At 40.1% G+C, this 27,223-nt stretch overlaps 1 protein-coding gene across 6 annotated transcripts in view; it reads right to left on the bottom strand.

Annotated features, from left to right (window-relative positions):
* BBX (BBX high mobility group box domain containing) overlaps window positions 1–27,223 on the bottom strand; it is a 140,131-nt gene that overhangs the window by 60,363 nt on the left and 52,545 nt on the right. For all 6 annotated transcript variants that reach the window (XM_062596645.1, XM_062596676.1, XM_062596638.1 and 3 more), the window contains one exon: window positions 166–336. In XM_062596645.1, the coding sequence (XP_062452629.1) occupies window positions 166–327 (162 nt within the window). In that variant the 5' untranslated portion in view covers window positions 328–336. The remainder of the gene's footprint in view (window positions 1–165; window positions 337–27,223) is intronic.

Genomic DNA, 27,223 nt, shown 5'->3' with positions numbered 1-27,223 from the left:
GTTTGCTAGCCACCTATAGTTTTTGGCCTTGTGTGTATCATTTCTTTTTATTGGCTGCATTTGTTCACAAAACAGAACATCAAGAAACAAACAAAAACATACCTACCAGGGGAGAATCTGACCTGCTATTAACCTTCTACAGTCAAAGTATCCAATGAGGTCTACCTTATCAATATCTTCCTCTTCGTCCTCTTCCTCTTCCTCTTCAGAAAAGTCAAGGAGTTTCTTGGCAAGCAAGGGATGCCACTGAAGACACTTTCTTTTTGGTCGCTTCCCAGTTCCTTCTCCTTCTGTCGAATGATCCTTGTTCCTACTACTGCCTTTCATTACTGTGACCTGTAATGCAAAAATAGTCTTTATGTTCACAACAAACTCTTAAGCATTAATGGCCATTGTCTGGATACTTAAACACGTAAACACGGATACTTAAACTGGTGCCAAATATATGGGGTATTAAAACAAGACACTGAGAAGTTTTTGGCAAGGTAACAAATAGAGGTTTATTCTATCAATAACAGCATGCTAAGTGATCATATTACGATTGTTTTAACATTTCCACCTAATGCCCACATCAACTATTGAGATTAAGAGTATGAAATAAGGACAGTAGCCAATCCAGCTCTCACATATGCTCCTTTCCAATCCACAGTACAAAAATACCAACACTTTGCTATTCAAGTAAGTGAGAGATACCATGGTTCTCACACCTGTGTCCACTGTAATATTCCATATTTTGCCAGAGGAAAAGTCAGGAAAACCCTCTCTCTAGCAGCAAACTTCACCAACCACACCTCTCAATCATGCACTTGTATACAGCAATGTTGATGATCCCATGATGTTATGAGCTATCATTTTCCAAGTGCCATTAAAAAGAAAATAGGGAAACATGACTCTCTGTCTGAGAGGAGCATATTAATACATGAATTAGAAGCAAACAACCAGAAACAACCCTGGCACTTCCAAAGTACTTAACAGTAAGAACATACATACAACTCACAAAACAAACCATCTGCTGAATCAAGTGCATGCAGAACATGAATAATATTTACACACCTGTCTCATGTGCGTATGTGTCCACACCTAAATACTTCAGAACTACTGTTCAGTCAAAATATGTACTTATCACATTCTAATGTCCAGTTTAAGGGATGGCTTAAAAGATCTGTTATCCAGGTAGGATGTGCATTTGAGGGGCGTAACACAGCCTACAAAACCTCAAAGCACTGAAGCCCACAGGAAACAAATGCTTCTGGAGCCCTGCTCATTTCCAGCCTTCTGTTCAACACTGAGTAATGCCAGTGTTAATCCCAACAGTCAACAGAGCTGACTTTCCAAGAAAACAATGCAAACATCAAAAAGAACCACAGTGGGAGAGTTGCAAGTCTACTAGTCTTCATAAACTCACCAGAAATCGATGAAGTCTTGCAGGGAAGTCCTGCCAGCTGAATAAAGAATCTGGGATAAGTTTTGGTCTCAGAAATGAAGCCAACAGAAGTTGTGCTGCAGGCTTTCAGGAGCACTGGGCTCAGCTATCAGAGAAGAGCTCGAGCCTTCTAGTAGCAAGGCTGCATCGCACTTTAAGATGCTGCTTTCTGGAAAACACCTGCTAGAGCGCTAATGTTTCAGTCTACATCAGGGGAAGGGCAAGCTGTAACATCTGTGACTGCCCAGGTCACTCAAGCCCTGGTGTGTCCATCACAGCAGCCTCCTCACTGGAACCATTTCACATAGTGGTGTCCAGGAGCAGCAGCCTCTCTGGCTCAAGACACATTGCTCTGAACTTCACCAATTTAGCAGTTATTGCTTCCACTTTTCACTGATCTCTTCCCAGTGTGTTTCTTGTTGGTTTATTGATTGGTATTATGGCAACATGCCCTTGTTTGCTCCTGGAATGTGTGCAAGCAGCAGCCTTCCCCATCGACTCAAACAGAGTCATGGAACTTCAGACATGGTCCTCACTCGAGAAAACAACTGCACCCTGAAGGAAGCTAGTTCTCAAATTTTAACCTGCAAACTTACTTTAAAATGGCATTTTCCTGTATGTGCGTTGGGTTTTGTTAGTTCCTCCCTGCTCATCATAGTACCTTGTCCCCAACAGTTAAAGATGGTGTGTGACTCAATAGCAGCTTTCTATTAAGCTCCAAACTTTGCTGCTCCTATCACACTCTTTTATGCAAAGCACATTCAAACTTCGATTTCATGCCAACAACTCCTCTGTAACCAACACTTGTACTTTTAGCAGGTTATTACATGGCATATAATCCCATGCCATTTCACCTGAATCTTTTTCTGCAAAGATGATCCAACAAACACACTAGAAATTAAATACAGAGAAACAACTCTGGCTTTAAAAGAACATTAGAATGTGGAAAATCAAGCAGTAATCCAGTATCAAGAAATGCAAGATTAGAAGTGCTTCTACCCAACAGTAAACTTTGTCATGTACCATATTGTACAGCCTTTCCCATCTGTGTCTTTTTCTAAAATGCTAAACCACCATTTGCCTTTACAATGCTCTGTATTTTGTGGCATAAACCAACAAGGCAGTTGAATTACCATTCCAACAGGAACTTCAGCTTCTAGGGATAGCAGAGATTTTCAGATTTGAGTTTGTTAGGTGACGGTATTTTATTACTGTTGTCAAAACAGTATGTGATCTATTTCTGAGCAGGATACATGGATTGCAAGTGGAATAGCGCTACTCCAGACCTTAAAATTAACTTACTTAGGAGACCTTCCTTTAAGAAGCACAGCTGAAATGTCAATGCTATTGCAGCCACGAAGTCAGCTTTAGAAGGGCAGAAAGCAGCAAGCAGCCAGTTAAAGATGAGCAAGATAGATTTTCCCAGAACTTAAATAATCCCCCAGCATATTTTACATGTATTCTCTATTATCTTTAAGAACCTGCCTTCACTCCATGCTGAACAAGGCAAGTGAAAACAGAACCCAAACAGGAGTCACCTTTCAAATCCGTAAGGGTTTCCTCAATGCATTGTTTCTCTTTATTACTGCCTAGCTCACAAATAATTGTTTTTGTTTTCCAAGCATGTAGGCCAGATATTGAACATCTAATTACTCCCTAAAATAAATTAACCAATGTTCACTGCACATTAGCAAAGGAGTAGAAATGTATACGCAGATTCTAGAATTCAGTTACATTAACTAGGTTGTTTTCTCAAATTGTGATCTATCTTATCTTTGTGATCGTATTGAAGCAACAGTTCAACTAAAAAGGGTCTTTTTGCAAGGTGGCTGACCCTAACAGTAGAACAAACATTTTGGAGATCTAAGACACAGAATAAATGAAAACTCGACTATTACACAAGCACAATTTATTAGAGAAAGACACACAGTCTCTCTTTCCTTCAAGTCTGAAGCAAATCTCTGCAGGGGTCTCAATATGCATCACCTAACTGCAAAAATCCTGCTGAATTAACTCCAGTGAGAAAAGGACTGAGGCCAGAGACTGACTTCAAACTTTACTTTTACATTATGGTCTGGAAGTCAAAAAAAATCCCCCCTTAAGTATGCCAAGCCTATCCTCTAAGCCCCCTCTGCTGTCCTATAAAATAGGACATAATTCAAAACATGAATTTGGAAAAGTAGAAGTATTACAGAACAGGGATTGAAGGCATATTTATATTTTTTCTCTCCTTTTGCTTATTCAGCTTTTCCAAAGTTTTGATCTAAACATTTCAGAGAAGTTTTCCGGTGTTCAGTTTTTGCTGATGTCTCTTACAGTCAAATGTAAGATTGAGAAGGCATTATGAAAAATATTCTAATTCTCTAAGTTGCATGGGACTTTTTCTCTTAAAAATGGAAGCAGTTGTAGCCTGATGAACTTTTCTTTTTCTTTTGGATTGCTTCTCCTTTGGCATCATTGCCCCTATACTTCATGAGCATTCTGCCATAACTGCTGTTGTGTTCACACACAACTACTTTATTATGAGAGGCGCTGTCTCCCCCCCCAAAAAAGCCCATCCAATGCAAAAAAAAAAAAAAAAAAAATTTTGATACGGAAGATCTTGGCAAGACATAGCATAACTACTTTAGATAAGATACATTTACTGCTCAGGTGACTGCATATATGATTAAATGACAGCCATAAGTTACACTAACATTAATTACTTCTTGAATGGCAAAACGTCAATGGAATCCATTTAGTGGAACCGTCAGATTTTATTTATTTTAATTCTTCCCTTGACATATCATCAATAGCACGTCAGTTATGTACTTTGTGTGGGAGAAGAGGAGCTGGCTGAGAGCAGCAGGCAAAAGTGCAGCCTATGTTTATTCAGTAATTAAATTGTGAAAGTCACAGAACAAGTCATGGGCAGGACTGAAGGTTTAAAAGTATAGAATACACATAGCACCCAAAATGCAATGTTTGCAAAAGCTGCAATTTGTGTAGCACATCAGAAAAAAAGTGTAATTTCTTTTTTTTTTTGCATCAGTAAAGGTATCGCATAACTTTTGAAAACAGATGAAGCAGCTTCTGGAAGTTAGCAACAGGAGAGACAATTACAAACAGCTAGCAAGATTTTACAGGGTATTTCTGAGCATAAACATGATAAGAAAGTGAAAGGGAAGAGGGGAAAAAGGAGGACTATTCCAACAAGGCAAGATAAAAGTACAGAAAGCTTTGCTTAAAATAAGCCACATATGCTTTGCAGCATCACCAGAGGATGCTTGTCAAGACTGATATTCATGATCCATTGACAACAACAGACACCTTTAGGGTGACGCTTTACACATACCTTTAGTGCAGATACAGATAAAATGTGACAGAAACATTACACTAGTAAAAATATTTCAACAACATTTTCTTCAGCTTTTTTCTGCTGGCTACCACTGTTTTATTGGATGCCTTATAAATATGTATACCTAATGGGAATTCAGATGAAAAAAATTAAGATCCCTTAACAACAGGGATCTCAAAATAAGGGGGATGAACGATAGTTTAGCTTTTTATGACATATGCTTCCAATTCAAATATGCAATCGCGTGCAAGTCTTCCTTTTTTATATGTTCATTAATAACAACAGTATTGTTACCTTTACTAACATGAAATTTTGTTTTCCTCCTACTTTTGTCTGTTATTTGCAAAACCTGAGGTGGACGGGAGACTCACTGCAGCGGTCCTAATTTTGGCCCTGCCCGACACTCACCCGGCGATGCGTCACTCTGAATGCGCCGCACATGCTGCGCTCATCGGGCCCTCCCCGAGCTACGCCCTCGCCCCCGCTCCACCAGCGCTGACACCTCTACAAAGGTCTTTTAAAGCAAGGAAGCACTGCAGGGCACTGCTTGTAATACAGGCTAACTGTAAGGAGTCCCAGACCTGCAGAAGCAGAACCCTGGAGATTGGAATCTCTCTATTGGATGGTTTTTGGTGAAAGAATGTCTGAATTTTAGTAACACTCGTCTTGTTTCCATTAGGACAGTGGAAATGAATTTCCGTTTTCCAGCTACTTTAAAATCGCCTTCCTTTGGATGCTCGCTGGGCCCTCTGCTGAATCCACACAGACTGCTAACAAAAAAGAAAAAAAGGGAGGATTTCAAATGGATTTCCACATCTTCTACTCTGTTTCACACCATCAAAAAATTCAGCTCCTTTATACAAATAAACACCAAAGAGTGACGAGAGGAATGAACTACTGTATACTAATGCCCTGGTGCTTTGGGGTCTTCTGAGTCAATGAAATGAGCTATTACAACAAAGGAAACAAGTTAGCTTTCTCGCAGATCTTAACGGGCTGAAGAGGTATTTTAAGTTTCAAATAAAAGAAAAAGGAGATTTCTGATAATAAAATACATGTAAATGAAAACACAAGTGTTTCTAAAAATGTATTTCTGTTAGCTCTGGAGTAGCTGAACTAAAATAATTCTATAACAGAGGCCAAGAACTAGTTGGCACTAATTACTGACCAGTTAGGGAACATATTCTTTACTGTTTCACAGTAGAGACACATTAATGAGCTTTCTAACTTTCACAGGTGTGATGGTTTAATAGGGGACATGCTGAGCCCGAATGCAGTTCTATTTGCTAACAGAGGTTTGGGAGAGACTGGCACACATGTAACTAACACCACACCAACTAGTCTTCCTTAACTGTTAACGACACTCTTCCATTTTCGTAAAGGATTTAAAAACTAATCCTTATTCTCCTAAACTCAGTTCTGAGTTGCTTCCTTCCTTTGCTCTCTTAATACAGAAAAAGAAAACCCACGGCCACTGCAAAAGGACACTGCATGCCGATAGCAAATGCACAGGACAGAACACCACCACCTCACACTGCTTTTATTTAATGCAGGGGGAAACGTGCCTTTTCTGTGCAAGGGACAGTCTGCACAGATTTGCCTGTGTGTCACCACTTCAGGTGACTGTATTTTAAAGACTACTGAAATTAATCTTTCTATGAGGTTTAAGCATATCGTAAGAAGAACACCTCCCACTTCTACAAGAGATTTTTTAAAGCTGACTGGAGATTTAAGAGACAAAACCAAGCATCGATCTTAACTATGGACTTTTCTTACGTCTCAGCCAGAGAACCACCAGTCAACTGAGCCTAAGTCAAGTAAGTATTTCAAGTAACATCCCACTTTAAATTTAGTATGTAAATCAAACTCAGGAGTATTGCATCAGCTATGGTATTCAAAAACAAAGATAAGCATATCATGGTTATAGTGTTAGCAAGTGCTCTCTGTCAATAGGGCAAACTACTTAAAACCTGTAGGGTGGTTCGTAATCGAACGAAATTGTAGCAAAACAGGTAGTTCTGGTAGTTCTAGTCTAAAAAAATGCACTCAAAAAGAAAAATGAGACCAAAAACAAGAAAAAAAGAAAAAAGGAGAAAACAAAGAAAGAAAGAAGGAAGGAAGGAAAACAAAAAAAAAAGAAAAAGAGCTCTGAGCAAACTAGTATCATTAGCTTGACAAAGGCAAAATAAGAGGCTTTAAATACTTAGATTATTTGCTAACTTTTTTTTTTTTTTTTGTTTTCCTCATCCATGATGCACACTACATGCAAGTGGGCTCCACTCATGACAAGAGAAAAAGATGCTCAGCACTAGAAAAAGCTACCAAAAGAACAATACAGGAACAGGAGAACAGATTGCCTGGGAAGCCTGTGACATTTCTATCGATAGATGTCTTCAAGAACATGTCAGACAAACATTTGTCAGGAATTACTCAGGGATCCCTTATTTTGCCCAGGGCACACTGACCACTCAGGGTTCCTTCTGGACCCATGATTTTATGATACGGAAGAAAACTGAAGTGCGAACAAATCGCCCATTAAAAAAAAGAAAAAAAAAACTGACCATGAAAAATAGCTAATTCACAACATTTCAAACACATAATTAAAATATGAAGTATTTTAAAAAGTATTCAAGATTTTATCATCAAGGATGATCAGATGCTACTATTAGGGAGTTTTGAGAATCTTCTTAAGGAGGACAACCTCACAAGTCTCTGGAGGTTTGGGTAACTTTTTTTAATCATATGGATGTACTTTGTCCACTCTGAATGCCAGGTAACATCAACTTAGTAGGTCAAACCAAATCAGTACAATGATCTCACAACTGCCTGCACTGGAAGGTAAAACCCACAAAGCTTGAGTGAATTGATGCCTGATTCTATATGCATCTTTACGAAATGAGAAATGGTTAGGAAATGGTCAACCCTTTTATTTTCTAATATGCTCTATCCTGAATATAATAAAGAAAGTCAGGAGTTCAAATACTACTACACAGTAATCTTTTTTTAAATAAATAAATAAATAAATAAAATAAAATGATGTTGTAGACAAACATTTTCAAATAAAATTGCCATGGCTGGACACAACAGGCTCTGATGTATTTTGGATCAAGCTTTTAATGAAACTCAAATGGATCAAATAGCAAGCCACCAATCCAAAAGGAAACGTTTGCTCTGTTTGGGCCAAGCGGTCTGTGATCAGCAGAAACATACCAATTCCGCATTAAAAAGAAATTAAGAACTGGTCATAAAAACAATACACATATGCACACATAAACCACCAAACAAACTCAGCGTCTATTCAGTAGGTGGACTTTAAATCCAGAAACAAAAGGAAGCAGTACAGGGAATACATTTGCATGATGGTCTAGCAAAATGGTACTATAACTCTGAAATAAAAGAAAACCAGAGAGAAACACAAAGCAGCACATTAAGAATGCTGGGTCATGGAAACCAAACACAAGGCATCAGAAATGTTGCTATATAACATCACCAGTGGCCAGGTCAGCACATCAAATGGCTGTAGAGCCCACAGCTTTCATGTGGCCACCAAAGCGGACCAGGCAAGGCAGGCAAGCCCGCAGCTGGCAGATGGGACACGGTGGGGCGACGTCCCTCCCCGCTCCCCAGCGGCGAGTGCACCGCCACGCGCCGTCCGGATCGGCTCCTCCAGCAGCGTGAGGAAAGCCCTGGCCCCGACCACTCGCGCCCAGCGGGTCCTCCCGGAGCAAGGGAACGGACGGGGGGCCCACGGCCCCGACTGCTTCAGGGCTCTGCCCCCATGGGCTACTCTCTCCAATTACATCCAGTCACAGCCGGCTATTTCAGAAAGAGGGAAACTGCAGTCAATATTTGTTGTAGGTAAGAGAAGAAGAGAAGTCAAACAGCCCTTATTAAAATTATATACTTTAAATGGTCTAATGTAACTGACCGTAACTGTGTCCTTTTGTATTAACGTCTTTCAGATTGCACTGCTTTTTTTCACAGAAAAAGTAGCTGACTGGACACTTATGTCTTAACCAAAACAGTTTTTTTTCCCCTTGAATTCAAGTTACGGTATGGCATTTACAATTGCAGTATTAATTTCAGCCTTTAGCAGCTGCAGAGGCAAAAATAACAAACAAAAAATTCAGTTAGGCACCAGCCACAGCTAAAGTTACTTCCCTGAAATTTTAAAGAGAATTCCATTACTCCAGTGACACACTCCAGTATTTAAAATTTCTGGTTCATAAACTGTAGGAGATAAGAGTTTAATACTGTAACAGCAGCCTTCCAGGCTAACAGGCGCTCTACGTGGCCTGACAACCAACCTCTACAGCAGCTCTGCCCATAGCCATACACATCCTCCAGGAAAATTAATCTGGCCTAGCAATAACTGTCTTCTTTACCAGGAATTCCTCAAGAGCAGGCAGGGATTTCCTGAGGTGCACGCTCCATGAAGCACATACTCAAGTCAGCCAGATACTTGGGAGTAGCATCAGACCTCCTACGCATGGAAATTAGGTCAGTCACTCAGGAGCTGACTGGGATATCAGTGCCACCAAACATAGACTGCTTTAGAATGAAAAAGTAGTGATCCACCCAACCAGAAAGCTGGCGCATCCTCTTGTTCCAGAGTAGTATTTGTCGTCACTCCCAGGTTTGCTGCCACAACAGAGCAGCCAGTCACTAATGCCTGGCAGGTGAGCAGCATGCAGGCATGAAACAGAAAACCACCACAAGGCAGGGCTTAACCTACTTTGCAATACCTCCTCCCACGGAGTGGGGAGTAATGTCAACCGGCGCGACGAAGACTGACGTCAGAGCGATCTATCAATAAGGTACTTTTCTTGCAGGTGCACAGAAAGCCTGTGAAATGCAACCGCCTCTCAGATGAGAGGCAACAGTCCATCTATAATAGCCCACGGCAACAGCACAGTCCCTCAAATACTGTCTTTTATCAAATTGAAGTGTGAAGGATAATTTGAGAGACAGAATAGTTGTCCAAATGTAAACGAGCATTCAGAATCAAGATATCATTCACATAAAAAAAACAAAAAGCTTTGTGCACCTATGTGACCAGGAGGTATCAGTGTCTGTTTGAAGAGCAGCTTCTCCAGAAAGACAGTGTCCTGTGCTTTGCTATTATTTTAATAGCATGCAAAAGAGAAGATCTGTGTGAAACATTAACTGATGCACCTGGGTTTTCCTTCTATTTTTTTCCAAATCACTAAACAACCTAAAGAGTTTTAAGCCCAATCAGATCACAGGTAAAATTGCTACTGGAAATATTTAATGTCTTTCAATGCATATGTGCTCTCCTCATCAAATTCCCATGAGGGCATGTGCAGTTCAGCAAAAGCTTCTCACTGAAGGGTCTAGTTGGGGAAAAGTCCAAAATCAAACTAAAATCTTACATGAGGAGGGTTGACTCAGAACTTTGCTTAGAGCCTTTGAAGGATGAGATCCTCTGAATGGTGAAAGGGAATACAAAAAGCTAATCTTTCTGACTTGTCAAGCTCAAAGGTTTATTTTTATCTCCTGTTAACAGGCATACAAATCGCTCCAGGGCCCAATCATGGTGGTAACACAACCAAATTCTTTAGGTCTGGGCAAAGCAGCACAAACGAGATGTTACTGCTGCAGACATAGCAGGAAAAGAAGGGCTAAAAGTGAAAATCGTTTGACTCTCACTTTCACCTCTTGTTGCTTGTGTGTCTTCTGCAACAACAGGACAATGTGGCTGTGTCCATTGCTACTGTAGCCTGTTCTAAGGTTTAGCATGCGCGCAACAAAGCTTTCATAATGAAATTCAGTCATAATTACTACCAATGTCAAGGGAACCACATACGGCTGTATGAGCAAATGAAAGAATTAGCCCCTTAATACATATTTAACAGGCTGTAAAACGTTCTTGCACAACTGAGTATTCTAGTTCATCCACTTTTGCTTTCTTCAATACAAGCACGATAGATTAAGATGGCTGTTCAAACCCCTCAAAACAGCTACCACCCACTGCTTCTGTGGAAGAAGAATCAAGATAAATTAACTGCTATAGACAGTGTTTAATCAGCTTTGCCTGTCTTACATATTATTAGCTCATAATTCATAACAACATAGCTTTTATGCCTCACAGAAACAACAGTAACAAGGCTACATGGTATTTTCAAACAAAAGAGGCTTGTGTACTGATCACTGATAGAAATACCACAAGACTGACTTGATAAACAAATTCCTAGCTACTATTATATTTTCTGCAGAATCAAATTGTTACCATCTCCTTCCCTCCCCGCCCTGTCCTCCCAGGAGATACTATGGGTAAAGTTCTCTTCTCCCTACCTTCCCTACCAGACTTTCAGGTCACTCACTTAGCAGTGGAGCTTTAAAATATTATAAGAAATGCTAATGCGACAATACTTCGTCAAAATGTATCACGATTTAAGGTATAACTCTAGAGGGTAAACAGAAAGTCAATACTGAGCAAAGCTTTGTTTAAAAGCTAAATGTGAATAAGAACTGGAAAGCAAATAAATCTGCATAAATTTCTCAGTTCTATAGTATTTCTCTTCTTTCTAAAGACAGCATTTTAAGTATTTGGAATGGATTTTTCAAGCAGACTGGATTCCATTACACAAATGTTTTATTTAAACACAGAAGGAGGAGGTACACTTTAAAAAAAAATCTGCTCTGTTTTAGGAAACACCACTGTCTTTCAGACCTACAAAGATTCTCACAAAATCCTTTTGGGTCTTTCAAAGTTTGTGATGATTTTAAGAGCAGATATGCTATATCAATACACAACTTTAAAGTGCCACCTAGTGGTTCATTTTCATCTTTATTTCAATTTGATATTTAAAAATGCCCACTTTTTAAATCAAAAAATTGTTTGTTATTTGTGTCACTTTCTTTCCTATGTGACTTTTTACTGTGTTACTACTGCATGTGTGCCACGATATGGTAAGTAGATGCTTAAATTAAGTTCAAGCATTCTGACGGATTGAACTTGGGCAAGAGGACTGCTGTTTTCAGCACTAAGGAGTTAAATGGAAAAAAAAAATCCGCAGAGACAAAGTAAGTGGCAAATGCTAATTCATTATTTAGAGCTTTTTCAATACAACTTATATACTTACCATGACACAGGAAATTCTGACAAGTTAAAGTTAGTAAAGAATTAGGGCCTTAACTAAGCATAACTGGAAATCCTGGAGAACAAAGCTACAACATAATCATATTCTAAACACTCCTGACACCATATAAAGTCAAAAAATACGTAGTGACATGTCAAGAGATCTGTTATACACTGAACCCAACCTGTGATCTCATATGGGTTCAAATTTTGATACTTACCTAAGTTTGGTATCCAATGTAATATATTAACCTTATAGTAGGGATAGTTACTGTGTATTTTCCCTCTCCCATCCCAAATATTACCTCTTCTGTAGGTAGAAGGAATTAGGCTGGTTGGATAATCTGAAAAATGGCTAAATGTGCACATGCAGTACAGTGTGTCCAGAAGGCATCGAACTTGGGGTGTATGACCTGCAGACAACCTGTGAGAAGCATGCAGAGCACATCAAATCCTGAACTCAACATGTATGCAAAGATATTTGCTTGTATTTCTGTTTAGAGCTCCCGGACACAAACACAGAAGTCAACACTGGGTAACCAACTAGCCAATGAAAAAATCTAGGCTTCTTTACAATCAGCTTCTGGGATCAAAAAAGAAAACGCTCATCTGCTTCTATATTATATATAAAGCTACATCATTACACGTAGACAAAGTATCGTCACACAGTTTGAGACAGTCAAAATTAAGACATAACATTACCAAACATCATCATCTTATTTTTCTGTTGAAAGACTTGCTAGCTATCTTCCTGTGGCAGAATCAAATTCACTGAATAAAAATACAAATAAAAATGCTCATTCCATCTTGCATCCAGATTTCAAAGCAATTTAATAGAAGGCGAGAACATTCACTTCTTCCTAACCTTGCCAATTTAAAAAAAAAAAAAAAAAAAAAAAAAAAAAAAAGGAGAGAGTCTCAGAGAAAGGGAATCATTTCAGAAAAGTCAGACACAGATTCATGGTCAAACCAGGACCAGAGTTTGCATTTCTCCGAAGGTTCTAGTCCTCCTCCCGCCTTCTTTCCCTCCCAAAAAACGCAAGATGAAGAAATTGAAGAAAAAACTCTTCACATTTGGCAATCTTTTTGTTATATACATGATTATGAAGACATTAATCATGCCCACCAAGGCACGCTGCAGATCCCCCTCTGGACCTCCACAGACCCTGCTACTGCCTGCCTGTCTGCTAAACGGCCCATGCTCAGTCAGCAAGGCATGGACATCACCTTAGGCTTGACATACTTGTGACACTGACACAAAGCAATTTACCAGCCTGGAGTCTGGGCAAACTTAATTGCATGTGCCAGCAAAATACTACCTAAACATACCTGCAAATCTCTTACTTTATTAATTGGAGACAGTGCTGAAGTACAATGAAGGCGAACTCTTAAACATACAGTAGAGTATGTCTATTTGATCTGGGGCTTATCCAACATTCTCAATAAAATAAGCCACACAGGTTCTGGAACAGCTACAGGATAGAATAACTATCTCTGGGCAATCAGAATTTAAAAAGCAAGGCAAAGATATTAAGATGTAGAAAACCAAAAGCCTACCTCTGACCCCTAGAAAATGATGTACATAATGCCATCAAGGTTAATAAAATGTCATAATGTACAGATTAAAAAAAAAAAAAGGAATAAGCAATGTTACTTAAAAAAAAAGAGAGAGAAAGAATATTTCTTACTGCAGATCTAGCCTCCAAATGTTGGCCTCAGCTAGTCAGCACATTAAACTCCCCCTCTAACACCCCTAAGACACAAAACAGAAATAGTTTTAAGGCTCTTACTTCTGTATCTCAGTGCCTAAATTGTTACACGTCATCATTCACAATTAGTCAGTTAAATAAAAATATGCATTTAATTAGGAAGGCACGGAAGTTTTGGCCTATATGATTGCCATCCCTTTTTAGAATATTTCATGTACATGTATGCAAATTTAGAGCCAACCCCCCCCCCCCAAAAAAAAAAAAAAAAAAAAAAAAAAAAAAAGATCTGAGCCAAGTTAGTAAAGAACTTCCCACACAACATCATCCAACATCAAGCATAAGTCTGATACTTTTTTGCAGGCGAGATGCAGATGCAAGTGAAAAGAAAGATAAAATTCTGCATGCAGTCCAAAGCTACTTCATTTGATGGAAAAGATCTAAAATCAAACCCTTACAGGCTAAACAAATGAAGAAAAAATATCCCATGACCCAGTTTCTCTCTCTCAAATAAACTCCAAACTAAATGACTAGAACCAAGTAGGGCTCTAAACAATACTTTCTTTCTTAAGTCATATCTATGCTTAATAGTGTTACAGAAACGCATCACTACTTCAAGTTTTGTTGAACATAAAAGGAGATAGAGACGTGGCTTATTTTTAATTGAGTCCTTGGAAGACAATCATATAATTCAGCAAAGGTCAATTCCTAAGGCTAGGAATTTGACATGAATTGTATTTGAACGATTTAAAGCAAGTATTTTTGCATCCTCGTCATTAAAACCAGATAGTACTATTATTCATCTTCACGCGCTAATCAATCATTATTTCAAGAAAAGGGAAAAATAAAGGATTAAATTAATACAATCATAGAATCACTTAGGTAGAAAGAAACCTCTGGGAGTCTCCAGTCCAATCCCCTGCTCAAGGCAAGCCTAATTTCAAAGCTGGATCATGATGCTCAGGACCTTGCCCAGGGATGGAGATTATACAATCTCTTTGGGCACCTGCTCCACTGCTCTCACGATGACAGCATTTTTCCTCATGCCCAGCTGGAATTTTCCCTGCCACAGTTTGACTGTTGCCTCTTGCCTATCCTTCCTTGCGCATCTCTGAGGAGGGTCTGGCTCCGCTTTCTTTGTAACTTCCTTTTAGAGAGTTGAAGGAGTCACCCAGATTCTCCTTCAGCCTCCTTTTCTTGGGCCAAATAAAATCAGTTCGTGCAGCCTCTCTTTGTATGCTACAGTCTCCAGCTTTGGCCAGCTACATGGTCTGTGGTTGCACTCACCCCCAGTCATCAGCCTTTCTTGTACGGGGGTGCACAATCTCAGAAATGTGGAGTAGAGCAGAGTAATCACTTCCCTCAACCTGCTGGCTATGCTCTTGCTCATACAGCCTTCTGTATTTTTTTTTCTTTTTCTTTTCTTTTTTTCTTTTCTTTTTTTTGTCAGAACTTTGTAGGGTTCCTGTTAATCTGTATCCTCAAGTTTCTGGAGTCCTTCCAAATGGCAGCCCTGCCCTCCTGCATATCCACTATTCCTACCAACTTGTTATCATCTGCGACTTGCTGAAGGGTGTGCTCCATCCTGTCATTTGCCTCATTAATGAATATTAAACTGCACTGGCACCAGTGTCAGCCCCTGAGAAACCTGTAACTGTGTCTGCCAGTTCAATGCTGAACCACTGGTTCAGCCAGTTTTTTTGCCCACTACGTAATCTATCCACCTAGTGTGCATCTCCCAAGTCTGGCTCCAAGGATGCTACGTGAGGTGTCACAAACCTTGCTAATGTCAAAATAAACAATGTCCCCTGCTCCCCCTTGTCACTTCACAGAAGGCCATAAGGTCGGCCAGACACAATTCTCTCACGGTGAATCCCTGCTGGCTGTTCCTAGTCACCTTCTTGTCCTTCATGTGCCTGGAAATGGCTTCTAGGAGGACTTAGGCAACTGTTTTGCCAGGGACTGAGGTGAGGCTGACCAGTCTGCAGTTTTCGAGATGTTCCTTTATGCCTCAGAGCATGATGGAATACCTGAGGGTCTGACTCCTACCTCATGTGGGATCCATGAGGATGAGGACACTGTTTCGTTTGACCTCTAATAACCTGAAAAGATTACAACTGTGTTACTGTATTTGCCAATAATTCTAAATCCAGAAGAGCTGGAAATACCAGCAGCTGGATAACAAGTAGCATAGCTTGCTTTGCTCAACCCTTTCTGTATTTTTATGAGCAAAGCCGTCCAGTACTACAAATACAACTTTGCAAAAACCCTTTACCCTCTTCCATACCAAGATTAAAACATACGCCTTTTTCTTTTGTCTAAACATATGAAATTTTCATTATTTTTTTGAAATGTGAATCCAATGAAGTTCAAACTTTTCTTCATATTTGGTTAACGAAAGTTTATTTTTCAGTTGGGGGAGAGTATGAAATTACTGCGACTCTAAGGCAAGTCCTAAATAACTCAAACAAAGAGCAAGCGAGTAAGAGTGAGCAAGTGAGCTTCTTGGTCAAGGAACGTGGGTAATTTAAGAATGAGTGCCTGGTACATTCTTTCTGAAATCCTGGTGTTTAACACAATCAGAGATCTACTGTATTCAGGGTAATTTTAAAGTCTGTTGCTCTACATACAAGTGCCTAAATATGAATGAGTCTTGCCTGAAAATCTAGGTCCCTAATGAGGTGGTAAGCAATTGGAGAAGTGATCCAGCAAGATTCGCTGATCAAAGGCTTACCAGATGCAGTGAAGATGCTCATAGACTTTCGGAACGTTGGACAGGACTTTGCAATTCATGTTTCAAAAAAGTCATTAATTTACCCTATTTGTCACTATTTGGAATTTGGGAGAAAATATGTGGAAGGTCTTTTAAGTATTTAGAATTGTTATTAGATGGATTAATTTGGCAGTAATATAGGTGACTTTCATAAGGCTTATGTGGAGACACAAAGAATCACATTGCAAAAGACTGAAGTCAGTCCACTTAAGAATAAAGTGCTTAAAATCAACAGGGACAGTTCCCTCTGTGAGTAGTCCAGGTTTGCATTTACGTTTCCTCAGGAAGTCAGTGCTCATAGGAAAAAAGTTATTTCATTTCCCTTTCCTTTTCCTTTTCTAAACCTTTTCAGTGTAGTGGTTCTCTGGAATACAAAAATCACCTCTCCAACTGGCTGCGGATCCTTGCAAAATAAACTCTTAGCAAAATCCTCTCAGAATGGGTGAATTTCATACATATGTGAATGCCAAACACATTCCATTCATTAAACAGTAACTCAGAAACCTGCCTTTGAACCTGAGCAGCCCTTTACTTTTTGATGGAGTTATATATGCCCGTTCATGATGCAACACAACTCTCAAAGCTGGACACTTTTTAACATTCAATAAAACAAGATTTAAAAAAATCTCAACACACACAAAAGCTACAAAAAAGCCAGCCAACAAGCCACAACTCATAAAGGCTCGCACTACTTCCCAAAAATTATCTCCATGCATATCTGACATTTTCAAAAATCTTGGGAAACAGATACCTTTCTCCTGAATGCTTTTAAGATCTATAATGCCAGGCTATGGTGGACAAAGAAAGACTTATTCCATAGCTTAAGGCACCTTGTATTCCTGTATGGAGCACATCCTACCACCTACAAAATGTTCATCACCTGCAACCTGAGTTTTTCTGCTAATTTAAGCTGTGACAGTGCAGTGCAGGGAAAGAAGTAGACTTTAAGTATCCATGTGCCAATTGCTCAACTCTACCTTCTTCATGTTACTACACGTAACTCAGTGGGGGGATTCCATACTTCAGTGAACTCTGTTAGTCTTTTTTACTCGCAGAAGTAATAGAGAGTCCTGATTTCCTGGTCTTCAGCCAACCCCACAGCATTCTAAGTTACACTGCAGACAGCTTCACAGTTTGGTCCTGATGGGAAAGGTTTTCCATAGAATGTGAGAAGTGGAAGAAGAACAACTATCAGATGTCTCTATGCCTCAGCATCTTCCGTGCTTTTCTCTTTTCACTGAGTCAGACTAAATGACTCATTCAGCCCTAAATACTAAAACTGGGATTTGTAAAATCTGGTTGTTGGTGTAAATCATTCTGAAATCAGCATTAAATACCTCAGTTTGTCTAATACTGGAGTTAAATCATGACAAGTCAAACATTTGGTTAATGCTCAAGAACAGTAAATGAGTTCTCATCACTGTAAACATTCTCAACACAGGGGCAAAGAAGTCCAAAGGAAAAAGCATGCTACTTCCAAAGTCAATTATCTTTAATTCACATTTCTATTGCACAGAGCTAAAACTTAAGGGGAAAAAAAAACCCAACAGATATTGACAGCACAAAGAGAATCACAAAAATTAAAGGCAAAGCACTCAGTAAGATTTTTCTTGAAAAGAAGGTTAAACCAAGCTGACTCATAGTAGCAATGGAGAACTTCCAGTAACAATATAACTAGCTAGAAAACTGATTTAAAGAAAAAGATCAAGGGAAAAAAATAAGGAAACAATTAACAGGCCCTTCGAACTAACATTAGAGGTCAGGAAAGAGAAAGCTAACACAGAAAACATACAGCTTCACTCTGCTGCCAAGTGCCTTGACATTCTCCCCCAAGGCTTGGGATTCTGCTCTTTTTGATCATTATGAATATAGAGTCTGGAAAAATAAGAGTTCTTTTGATTTGTGTTTTCATTGTTGTCAGCTATTCTGTTTTAATAAAGCTATGTACACTTTGAGAATATGGAACGAATTTCCAAACTGGAACGGTTGCATTTAAAAGCTAACTGTCACGAGCAGACAATCTCAGCCTGTATTGCTTTATGTCATCTCCTTTTGACAAGGATTTCTGAAGAAACACCAAGAAAACAGTGGCAGCCAATACAAGTTAAATAAGAAGTCATCTTCAGTAACACTATTTATACTTTGGCTTTTCATTTTGTTTACATTGTCACATATTTAAAACTCATATTTCTTAACCAACAGTCAAAGGAGAAGTGGCTTCACAAAAAAAAAAAAAAAAAAAAAAAAAAAAAAATCAATAGTCTGGCTCCAGCTGGGTGGAGAAAACTGCTTTTATAGGTCTCCAGTGGAAAAAAACAAACAAAACAAAAAAAACCCAACCAATATAAAAAAGCCGCTTTACAAGCAAGCCACACCTCAAACAAGATTTGATAGTTAAGATTATAGGTAGGTATTATGTTTTTTTATCTTCATATCTTTATAACCACAGAGAAGCGAGGACATGAATATTATTCTTCCTAGTTCTTTTGATCACTACTGGGGATCTTTGCTGATTGTCTAACACATTTAAAATTAATCTTTTGTGAATGCTTTCAAAGTTCTTATGAGCTTTATAGAATATATTCTTATTTATGAAGCAATTCCTAGATGGAAATACAGGTATGCATTTAGATATGATATGCCTACATTTGACCATACCCGTAAGGTCATAAATTCAAAGTTTATGATAGCTTCTTTACTATCAACCAAGTAGAAACTGCTGCTGTGCCCACACGTGTGCAAAAAAAAGTTTACTGAAATGACACTATCCATCCAAAATAATTTCTGTAAACAGAAAAACTACTGATGAAGCTCCTTCTTCTACAATTAAAGTTACTCTCCAAGTAGGGGAGAATTTCCTGTCTTCTCCATTAAAAAAAAAAAAAAAAATCTGTTTATGTCCTCTGTTAAGGGACTTAATGACTCAAGGTTTTCTTTTTTAGTAACTATTTGCTGACAGTTAGTTATCAGTTAAAGAATTAAGCATATCAAAGTAATCTTAAATTATACAGTGAAGTCATTTATGGTGGAATATTTCACTGCTTGCTGTAATTTTGTTTTCCTCAAGTGTGGTAAACATGCCTTTAATTTTTCTTCAGAGCCATTCAAACTCACCTTTTTGTTTGCATCACGAATCGAAGCAAGGTAGTTTTAAACCACAGACCAGAACAGGAACAGCCACCCGTCACCTTGACCTTGCTGCAATGAACTTACCTGTTGCAACAGGAAGACTATTCCCCCATTAACACTCTCTCATCCCCCAAAATGATGCTTTGCCCAGAACATTCATCATCATCCCCTGCAACCGAAGTGTGCAGGAGCAAGTAAGAAAAATAACCACCCCATACTGCGCCCAAACAGTAACTGCCATGTCTTAAAACTCCTGTGGAGTGCTTTAGAGCAAAGCTTTGTTTTAAAACACTCAGGACAGTGTAACAGTCAGCATCTCATCACATCCCCATAATCACGCTATTTCAGCGCGTATGAGCAGCGTTGGCCATTCAAGATGCTGCCTGCAACTGCCGCAGCGTAACATGCTGTGTTAGAAGAATCAGGGCGGCTGAACTGCCTCTGGGGCTAGCCAGGCAGCAAGCTGAGGTTGCAGGCAGGAGCACCTGGGCAGCCCTCTTACACCCAGCAGGGCAACCAGTGCGGCAGGGCAGATGCATGCTTGGAGCTGCAGAATTGCAGACACGCGTTTGGAGCTGCAGGATTAACCTCAGGTCCTGCAATAGCTACAGTGCAGGTTCCCTTTTTAGCTACATACCTCATTCCCCTTCTTACCGTTATCACCCCAAATGGCAGCAGTGAATTTGCTCGAGCTCACTGTCGCTACTTCAAAGCGGGGCAGAGGCACGCGGATGCGCAGCGGCCCGGCCGCGCCACACAACGCGGCGAGCTGCGCTTCCACAGACGGCTTCCTCTTCACCCCTTTACAGCTAGGACTTTGGCACACTTTCTCGCCTGGAAGACTCACGTCGGCAACAGAGGCAAACTGACTACAAAATAAACAGTCTAAATCATTAGAGAGAAGGGGTTGGACAACCACTAAGGAAATAAACAACTCCTAAAAATTATTGTACTGTTATTATTTTGGTGTTTTCTGTAATATTGATGATGGAAGGGGAAAAGAACATCAGATGTAGTTGAGAGCACACCTTGGAGATGATCTTTTTGTAATACACACCATCATAATTTATTGTTGTGCAAGTACCAACACATCAAGTACATCAAACACCTGTTAGTACCCAGGTAGACTGTAGCCGAAAGAGAAGGTCCTGAAGTTCTCCTTTATTTATAGTTTTAAGATGATGTACAATGCCATTAGGTCTTCATCTTAAATTGTAGACAAAAACATCTTTAGTAAGAAGTATCCCGTCTGAGAAAACATCCCTTGTTCATTACAAAGATTGCACATTAAAGTAATTATTTTTTCCCTTGCTATTTATAAAAAGAGAACACAATCTTTGCATAAAAGTTACAGACTAACTGCATCTGCAATAATTACCGTACCAAAAAAACTTCTCTCTCTGGAGAGGAGATAAGGGATCAACCAAAAAAACCCAGGTTTCATTGTTTTTTCTGCTTTGTTTTGCTAAGGAAATCCTACGATCTCTGTTATTAGGGAAATTCCATAAAATAGGTAAGATTAAACCAACTGTGGATTAAAAGTAATTTTGACCAGCATGTATGAGAGATGGGAATACACAGATAGACAATTTGTTACTGGTTGATTTCTTGAGTGACTACAGGTCACTCATGTTTTTAAAAGATTTCCCTAACCACGTTCGGAAAGTTTGAGACTGTGCTTTCCCTGTTGCACGGAAAAGCTTGTTTCATAATTCAGATAAAGGCTTCCTATCTACCCTAGTCTATGGAAATCAAGTCTTCTTGAAGGAGAAAAAAGATCCAGAAAAAATTAAAAACAAACTGGCTACTAAGCTTAGTAACATCTTTCCATCATGTACAGTCCACAGCAAAGCTAAAGATGTCCTAATGGGAGAGCACAGAATAAAAACATTCCGGTTTTTCAATATTGTATTTTGTTTTATCCACAATACGACTAAGCATCCTGTATACATTAGCTGCCTGGGTGGGTATTCGGTGAAGAAAAACTGACTTCTGTTGTTTTTCAAACTCCGCCTTGATAAAATTCTAATGTAGTTTTTACTGTTTTGCACAATAAAAGCCTAACGGAATACAGAGATTGTTTTTAAATGGCCTCACTGGAAAAAGTAAAAAAGTGTTAAAAAAAAAAGTCTATTTTGCTATATTACACACACAGTGAAATAACATTGAAACTGGAGAAGTTGAGATATAGTTTGGCACCTACGACTTTTTGATTTTAATGTACGTATATATTTCCAAGAACAGGGAAGAGAACTTTTACTGGGGAGAGGAGGCAAGGGAGAAACAGAGAGAGCGCGCATGAGAGGGAAGCAGGGAGTGAGAGCCGGAGGGCTGCACCGCCCGGCGCCGGTATCCCGGAGACCGTGGTGACAACGCACAGGTCTCTCTGTCCACAAAACCCACGGATGCGAGGTCCCTCAAGCTGTGCATGCCCCACCAGGCAGGCAGTTAAACACCAAACACCTGCAGTGGTTTGGCCACAGCAGTAACCTACGGCCATCCCATCCCAGGCAAAGTCCGAGATACGCTTCTGCCACTCGGTGGCGTGACCGAACACGTTTGTTCAGGCTGTTAAAAGCTCAGATACGTTGAGCCAGATGCTGGCCAAACACCCCTTACCCAATCCGCCCCAAGGCGGCAAAGCTGCTGCAGGGAGTCAACAGCGGATGAGGGCTGTCTGGGGTGAGACGAGGGCCCCTCGCACCTCGGCTTCCTCACGGAGGAAGCAGCGCAATCTGGATTCACTACAGATTCGTCTAAACCTGAACTTAACTAGATGTAACAGGTGCAGTTATGTCAGGGTAGAGGGAAACGGGCAAGCAAGCATCTTCCCAAAGACTGAGACAGCATCAGATGCTGCCACTTTATCACTACCCAGTTATCACCACCAACTGTGTTCCCATCTCCCGTTACCTGTCCTTCAGCCGCAGGATAAAACCCCAGCAAGGCCACCTTTTCCAACTGAACTACCTCGATTCGCTGCCCGGCGCTGAAAATGAGGTCTTTGCCACCAAACCTTCACCAACAACCGCTCCTGTTTCGACAGGAGAAAAGTTTACCCAGCTGCCTCCCGCCACGACCTCCCGGCTGAAAGGCGACCACCGCCGGGAAGCCAGCACCAGAAACCCTCAAAGGCTTTGCAACCTAGCCCGCCCCCAGAGGAGCGGCGCGGGCCGGCGAGGGGCGTCCCAGCCGAGGGGCCAGGAGGTGCTGCAGCCCACGCAGGGCGCCCCAGCCAACAGACCAGAACTCGGGAAGCCCCATGGCAACCCAGAACCCCAACAAAAGCGCCCCGGAGACACGAATAATGCCAGAAACTGACAACAGCCGTCGCCGCGACGCCGCTCGCCGGGCGCTTCGAGCAAACCTGCGAGTGCATCGCTACAACTTCAAAGGCCCCAGCTTTAACCAGGGGCGGCCCCACTTACTGGCTCGGCCAGACCCACTGCTCCAACAGACCCTGCGGGGTAAAGGTGGTTCAGGAGGGGGTCGCCCAGCAGCCAAGTTTTCTGTTTATCACTATTTTGCTCGGTGCACGTGGTCTTTTGCAAGCACTCCAGCAACATAATCCCTGCTCTGAGGCCCTCACATAAAAAATACCTGACGCCCGCCAGTCTTTGATACAGAAAGCTACACGAAACAGTACCTAATCTTCAAACTAGAAAAGGAGGAAATTGGAGAAAAAAAAAAAAAAAAAAAAAAAGGCTAGAAACCCCCCCCCCAAATAGCCAGGATAATAGCATATCATATGATCAATATTCATACCGCAGCTCAGAATTATGAAATTACAAGTTTATCATAAATACTATTTATAAAATTATAAAAAAGCAAGGAAACTCCCCCACCCACCACCACCCTTCAGGGACTTATCCACAATAGCCTTTAGCTGAAAATCAAACCCAGAGTGAAACAAGGCAGAAGTCTAAACTATGAAAAATGCTCTTCTCCACCACCTTTCAACTGATCCCAAGTCTTGTCTGATAACTCTTAAAGAGAATTTCATTCTAAGAAAATAACGCACAGGCATCTGATCTTACTAACATGACCTACTGATATCTCCATGCATCCAGCAGAATTAGGACAGGTTGTTGCTACTTCTTCCACCCTAGATGAAAAGAGGAGATAATACCTAGAAGAGAATGGGTTTATCCAAAGTTTCAAACAAAATTTTCGTTTTTGTTCTCTGCAAGTTTCCTTTTAAGGGGAGTAGGCTGAGGACTAAAAAGGCTGACCTGATGATACTATGGATATCCAATTTTAAAAGGAAAAAATATTTTTTAAAGTTAATTCAGCTTGTACCCTCCCCAAGTAAATAAAATAGTCACACAAGAAAATTTCCAATTGAGACAAGGCTTGGCACAAGACCCAGAACTTGATTCCCAACATAACCCGTACAAAGAGATGTTACTTTCATGTGAATGTCTATATAGCTTGGACAAGCTTGCAAATGTGGCTGAGAAAGCGTATTTGAAAAAAGCAGTGATATTTCCCTTATGCAAGTTCCTAGGCTCTATCAGAGCACTCTGAACTAAAGCGACCAATCTCTTTGCCTCGCAGTCTTTCCCAAGCCTGCGGAAGGCCTCCAATCTGGCAGAGAAAATGGGTGGTTGACAGGCCACAAGGTTGAGCGTAACCATGACAAAGCAGAGTCATGAACTGCAGTGCACACCACTACTGCGACGCAACAGTTTCTGGAAACACCAACAGCTCTCAATTACCCTTCTGGAGCTACTTATATAACCTGCAAAACCAGTACTTGCCCAGCAGCACTGAGGCTATCAAGCGCAGGGAGATGCACAGGAGTAAAACTGCCCATCGGGAGGGAAACAAGCAAGGAGATGCTGCAGGGCACCGTTAAGAGCTGCTGTTGAGCACCCAAGCAGGCACAACGCCCAGTGTTTTGGGCAGGCACCTGCCTATCAGACAGCATCACTCACCAGATCTCATTAGTAGCAACCAACCAACCCTTGGGCCAGTAGCTCCGAGCTTTGTCTGGATCTGGGGAGATCCCTGAACAGGCAATAAGGCAGCTATGGATGGGATCTCCAGTCCAAGCAGGCAGGAGACAGAGCAGAGCTGGGCAGGGGCTGTGAAGGAGGGAATGGTGCTACATTCCCCCAGAAGTACCAGAAGCAGGTGCTGAGTCAGTACCCATTTTTGAAAATTTTGATGCTGCTTTCAACTATTCTTTTTACTGCTAGCATTATAGAGGCAAATCAAGTTTGGGAATCCTCGTTACAACTTTCCTGGTCCCACTGAATGTGGAAGGCAAATAAAAGCAAGCCTAAAGTTGCACTGATGTCTGATGAGCATGCCCAGGAGGTTAAGGGTCATTAAAGGTAATTTTACACATTAGCAATCCCAGGACTCACATCTTTCTAAAGCCTGGGATAACACAACCTAAAGGTATGTCAGTCTAATTCCAATACATCTAACAGATCTGTTCATTTTAGCATCCTACTCCCCAATCTAAAACATCTCTAGCATCTTGGCACTGCAGGCAGTATCTGATGTGCATTCTGTATCAAATATATCATATAAATAGTAAAAGAAAATAGTAAAAAGCATCTGGGAACTATAAATAGATAACTGTTTCAACTAGGACAAGGCAAATTTTAATTCAATTTAACCAATCTTTTATTCTTTAAAAGCATTGCAAGAAAGTCATGTATCACCAACAGCTCTGAATCATCAGTGTCATCTGTAATCTAATATATTTTGCACTGAAAAAAATACTTACCTAAAGTATGAAGTGTTTAGTGCAATCTAAGATTAATAATTTGATAATCTCAGCATACCTGATTATAATAATATTGGTTGCTTCCCTGAGCTCCACTTCTTAAAGGTGCATTAAGCGAGCGAGAAAAGAAACTGTTCTTACATTTTCAGCCCTGATTCACTCAGTTTCCTAATTGCTTAGAAAGTAATCAGGAAAACCAGAAAAACAAATTAAATAAAACATTAAAATGAAGTCCTCAGTAAGGTGGAGGGAGGCATTTACCTAGCTTCTCATAGGCAGCGAGGGGGCAGACAGAGCAAGGCACTGAGCAAGGCCATCTGAAAAGCAGAAAGAGCTCAGCAGTCCAGGGAACCACAGAAGAAAACTAAAAAAAAAGAAAAGAAAAGAAAAGAAAAAGAGGTAGAAAGGGAGACAGAGACATAGAAAAGATAACCTGAAATGAAAGTGTCAATTAGGCTTGAAAACCCTACGCGATTTCTCAAGTATTCATTCAAGGAAGGTATCGTTGTGATAACGTCTTCCAACTTCTGACCTCTCAAGAAACACATGCTGCAGCTCTTATCAGCCAAGCACAATGCAGCATGCTGCCTGGGAGGCATATTATCACCTTGAAAAATCATTATCTCAACCTCAATATGTTGTACTTGCCATTGTTTTAGGCAATTGGGAGCATGCTTGTAAATGGGAGGAGGTCAAAAAAATGTCTCTCATTTGAATATATTCTTAACTGTTACAGTTATTAACTGTTAATAAATATATTCTTTGCTATTATTCTTAACTGTTACACATTTTAGCCTTTAAATAATCAATGAGCCATGCAAATTTAGTGCCTATTTGTCCAAGCTGCAAGAATCATTCAGCCAAGCAAGAAAGGCAAAAAAACAGATGCTTTTGAAAGCTATTCGCAACAAAAGGAAGAAACCTTACTGCATTTAAATTCTGCGCATGAGTAACATGCACGTGCTTTGCTTGGCTCTGCTGAACACTGCGCCCCCAAACAGGGCTCTGTGGGGCTAGAGAGGTACATGCCTGTGCCTGACGGAGGCCACTGCTCTTTCCTCAGGCCCCATGCAGGGGGATGCGTACCAGCCTGAGCAAAAGAAGAGCCAAAAGTGAAAAAGCACCAAGACAGACTGTACTTGGGAAAAAAAAACAAAACAAAAGGCATTTCAGTGTTGTTGTTCTCACCTACACTTAGTTTGTTTGGGAGTTTGTTTGGGTCAGAATATACTACTGCTAAGTTAAGTAAAAGATGCAATCTTACACAGAAAACATCTTATAGTAAGAGAAGATCCTAAGAAAATGGAACTAGGTCAACAACTATGATTCCAAATAAAAATCGTCATGAATTGTTTAGTGTCATCTCAGTTTCTGAAGCTCTAAGACTTGTACTTTCAGTTTTTTTTTTAATGAAAACATTACAGTTTTATTTTAAGCAAGGACTTTTAAATATGACTTTTAGTAGTTGAAACCAGCCATTAGATATCAGCTCCTTCTACAAGTTTCATGTTAACTGCAGTATCTATTTGAAGAATATTTTTTAAATTTTTGTGCAAGAAAATCAATTTTTAATCAAAAATAGCTGATAATTCTCCTCACTGGCATCCTTATGCCAGGTATCAGCACACTCAGTGTCTCCATCAACTAATCAGCTTGCTGCTTTTCTAACACATTTGCTAAATGAACATTTCAGCATCATACAGGCACATCCCAGATGCTTGTTCTACTTTTTTTTTTTTTTTAATTTGAGATAACAAGCAATAAATCAGAGTTAGGTCTATGATCCACGAGACGGTATTGAGCAAATTAATTCAATCACTGTATTTTTCTAGCGTATTGAAGGACAAAGAGGGAAGTGCAGCCAAGATAGTGAGCGAGTGAGGGAATTAAAAGACTGGAAGAGTTGCATTTCATTCATCCCAGTGTCACTGAGATGAAAGCAAGAAATGATCAAATGAAAGAAAAAATATTAAAGTGGTTAACTGTAAGACAGTTTCTACATGTCATACCTTA

Source organism: Rhea pennata, chromosome 1 (assembly GCF_028389875.1).
Source record: "Rhea pennata isolate bPtePen1 chromosome 1, bPtePen1.pri, whole genome shotgun sequence".
Classification (NCBI taxonomy): domain Eukaryota; kingdom Metazoa; phylum Chordata; class Aves; order Rheiformes; family Rheidae; genus Rhea; species Rhea pennata.
This window is presented reverse-complemented; position numbering and strand designations above follow the sequence as displayed.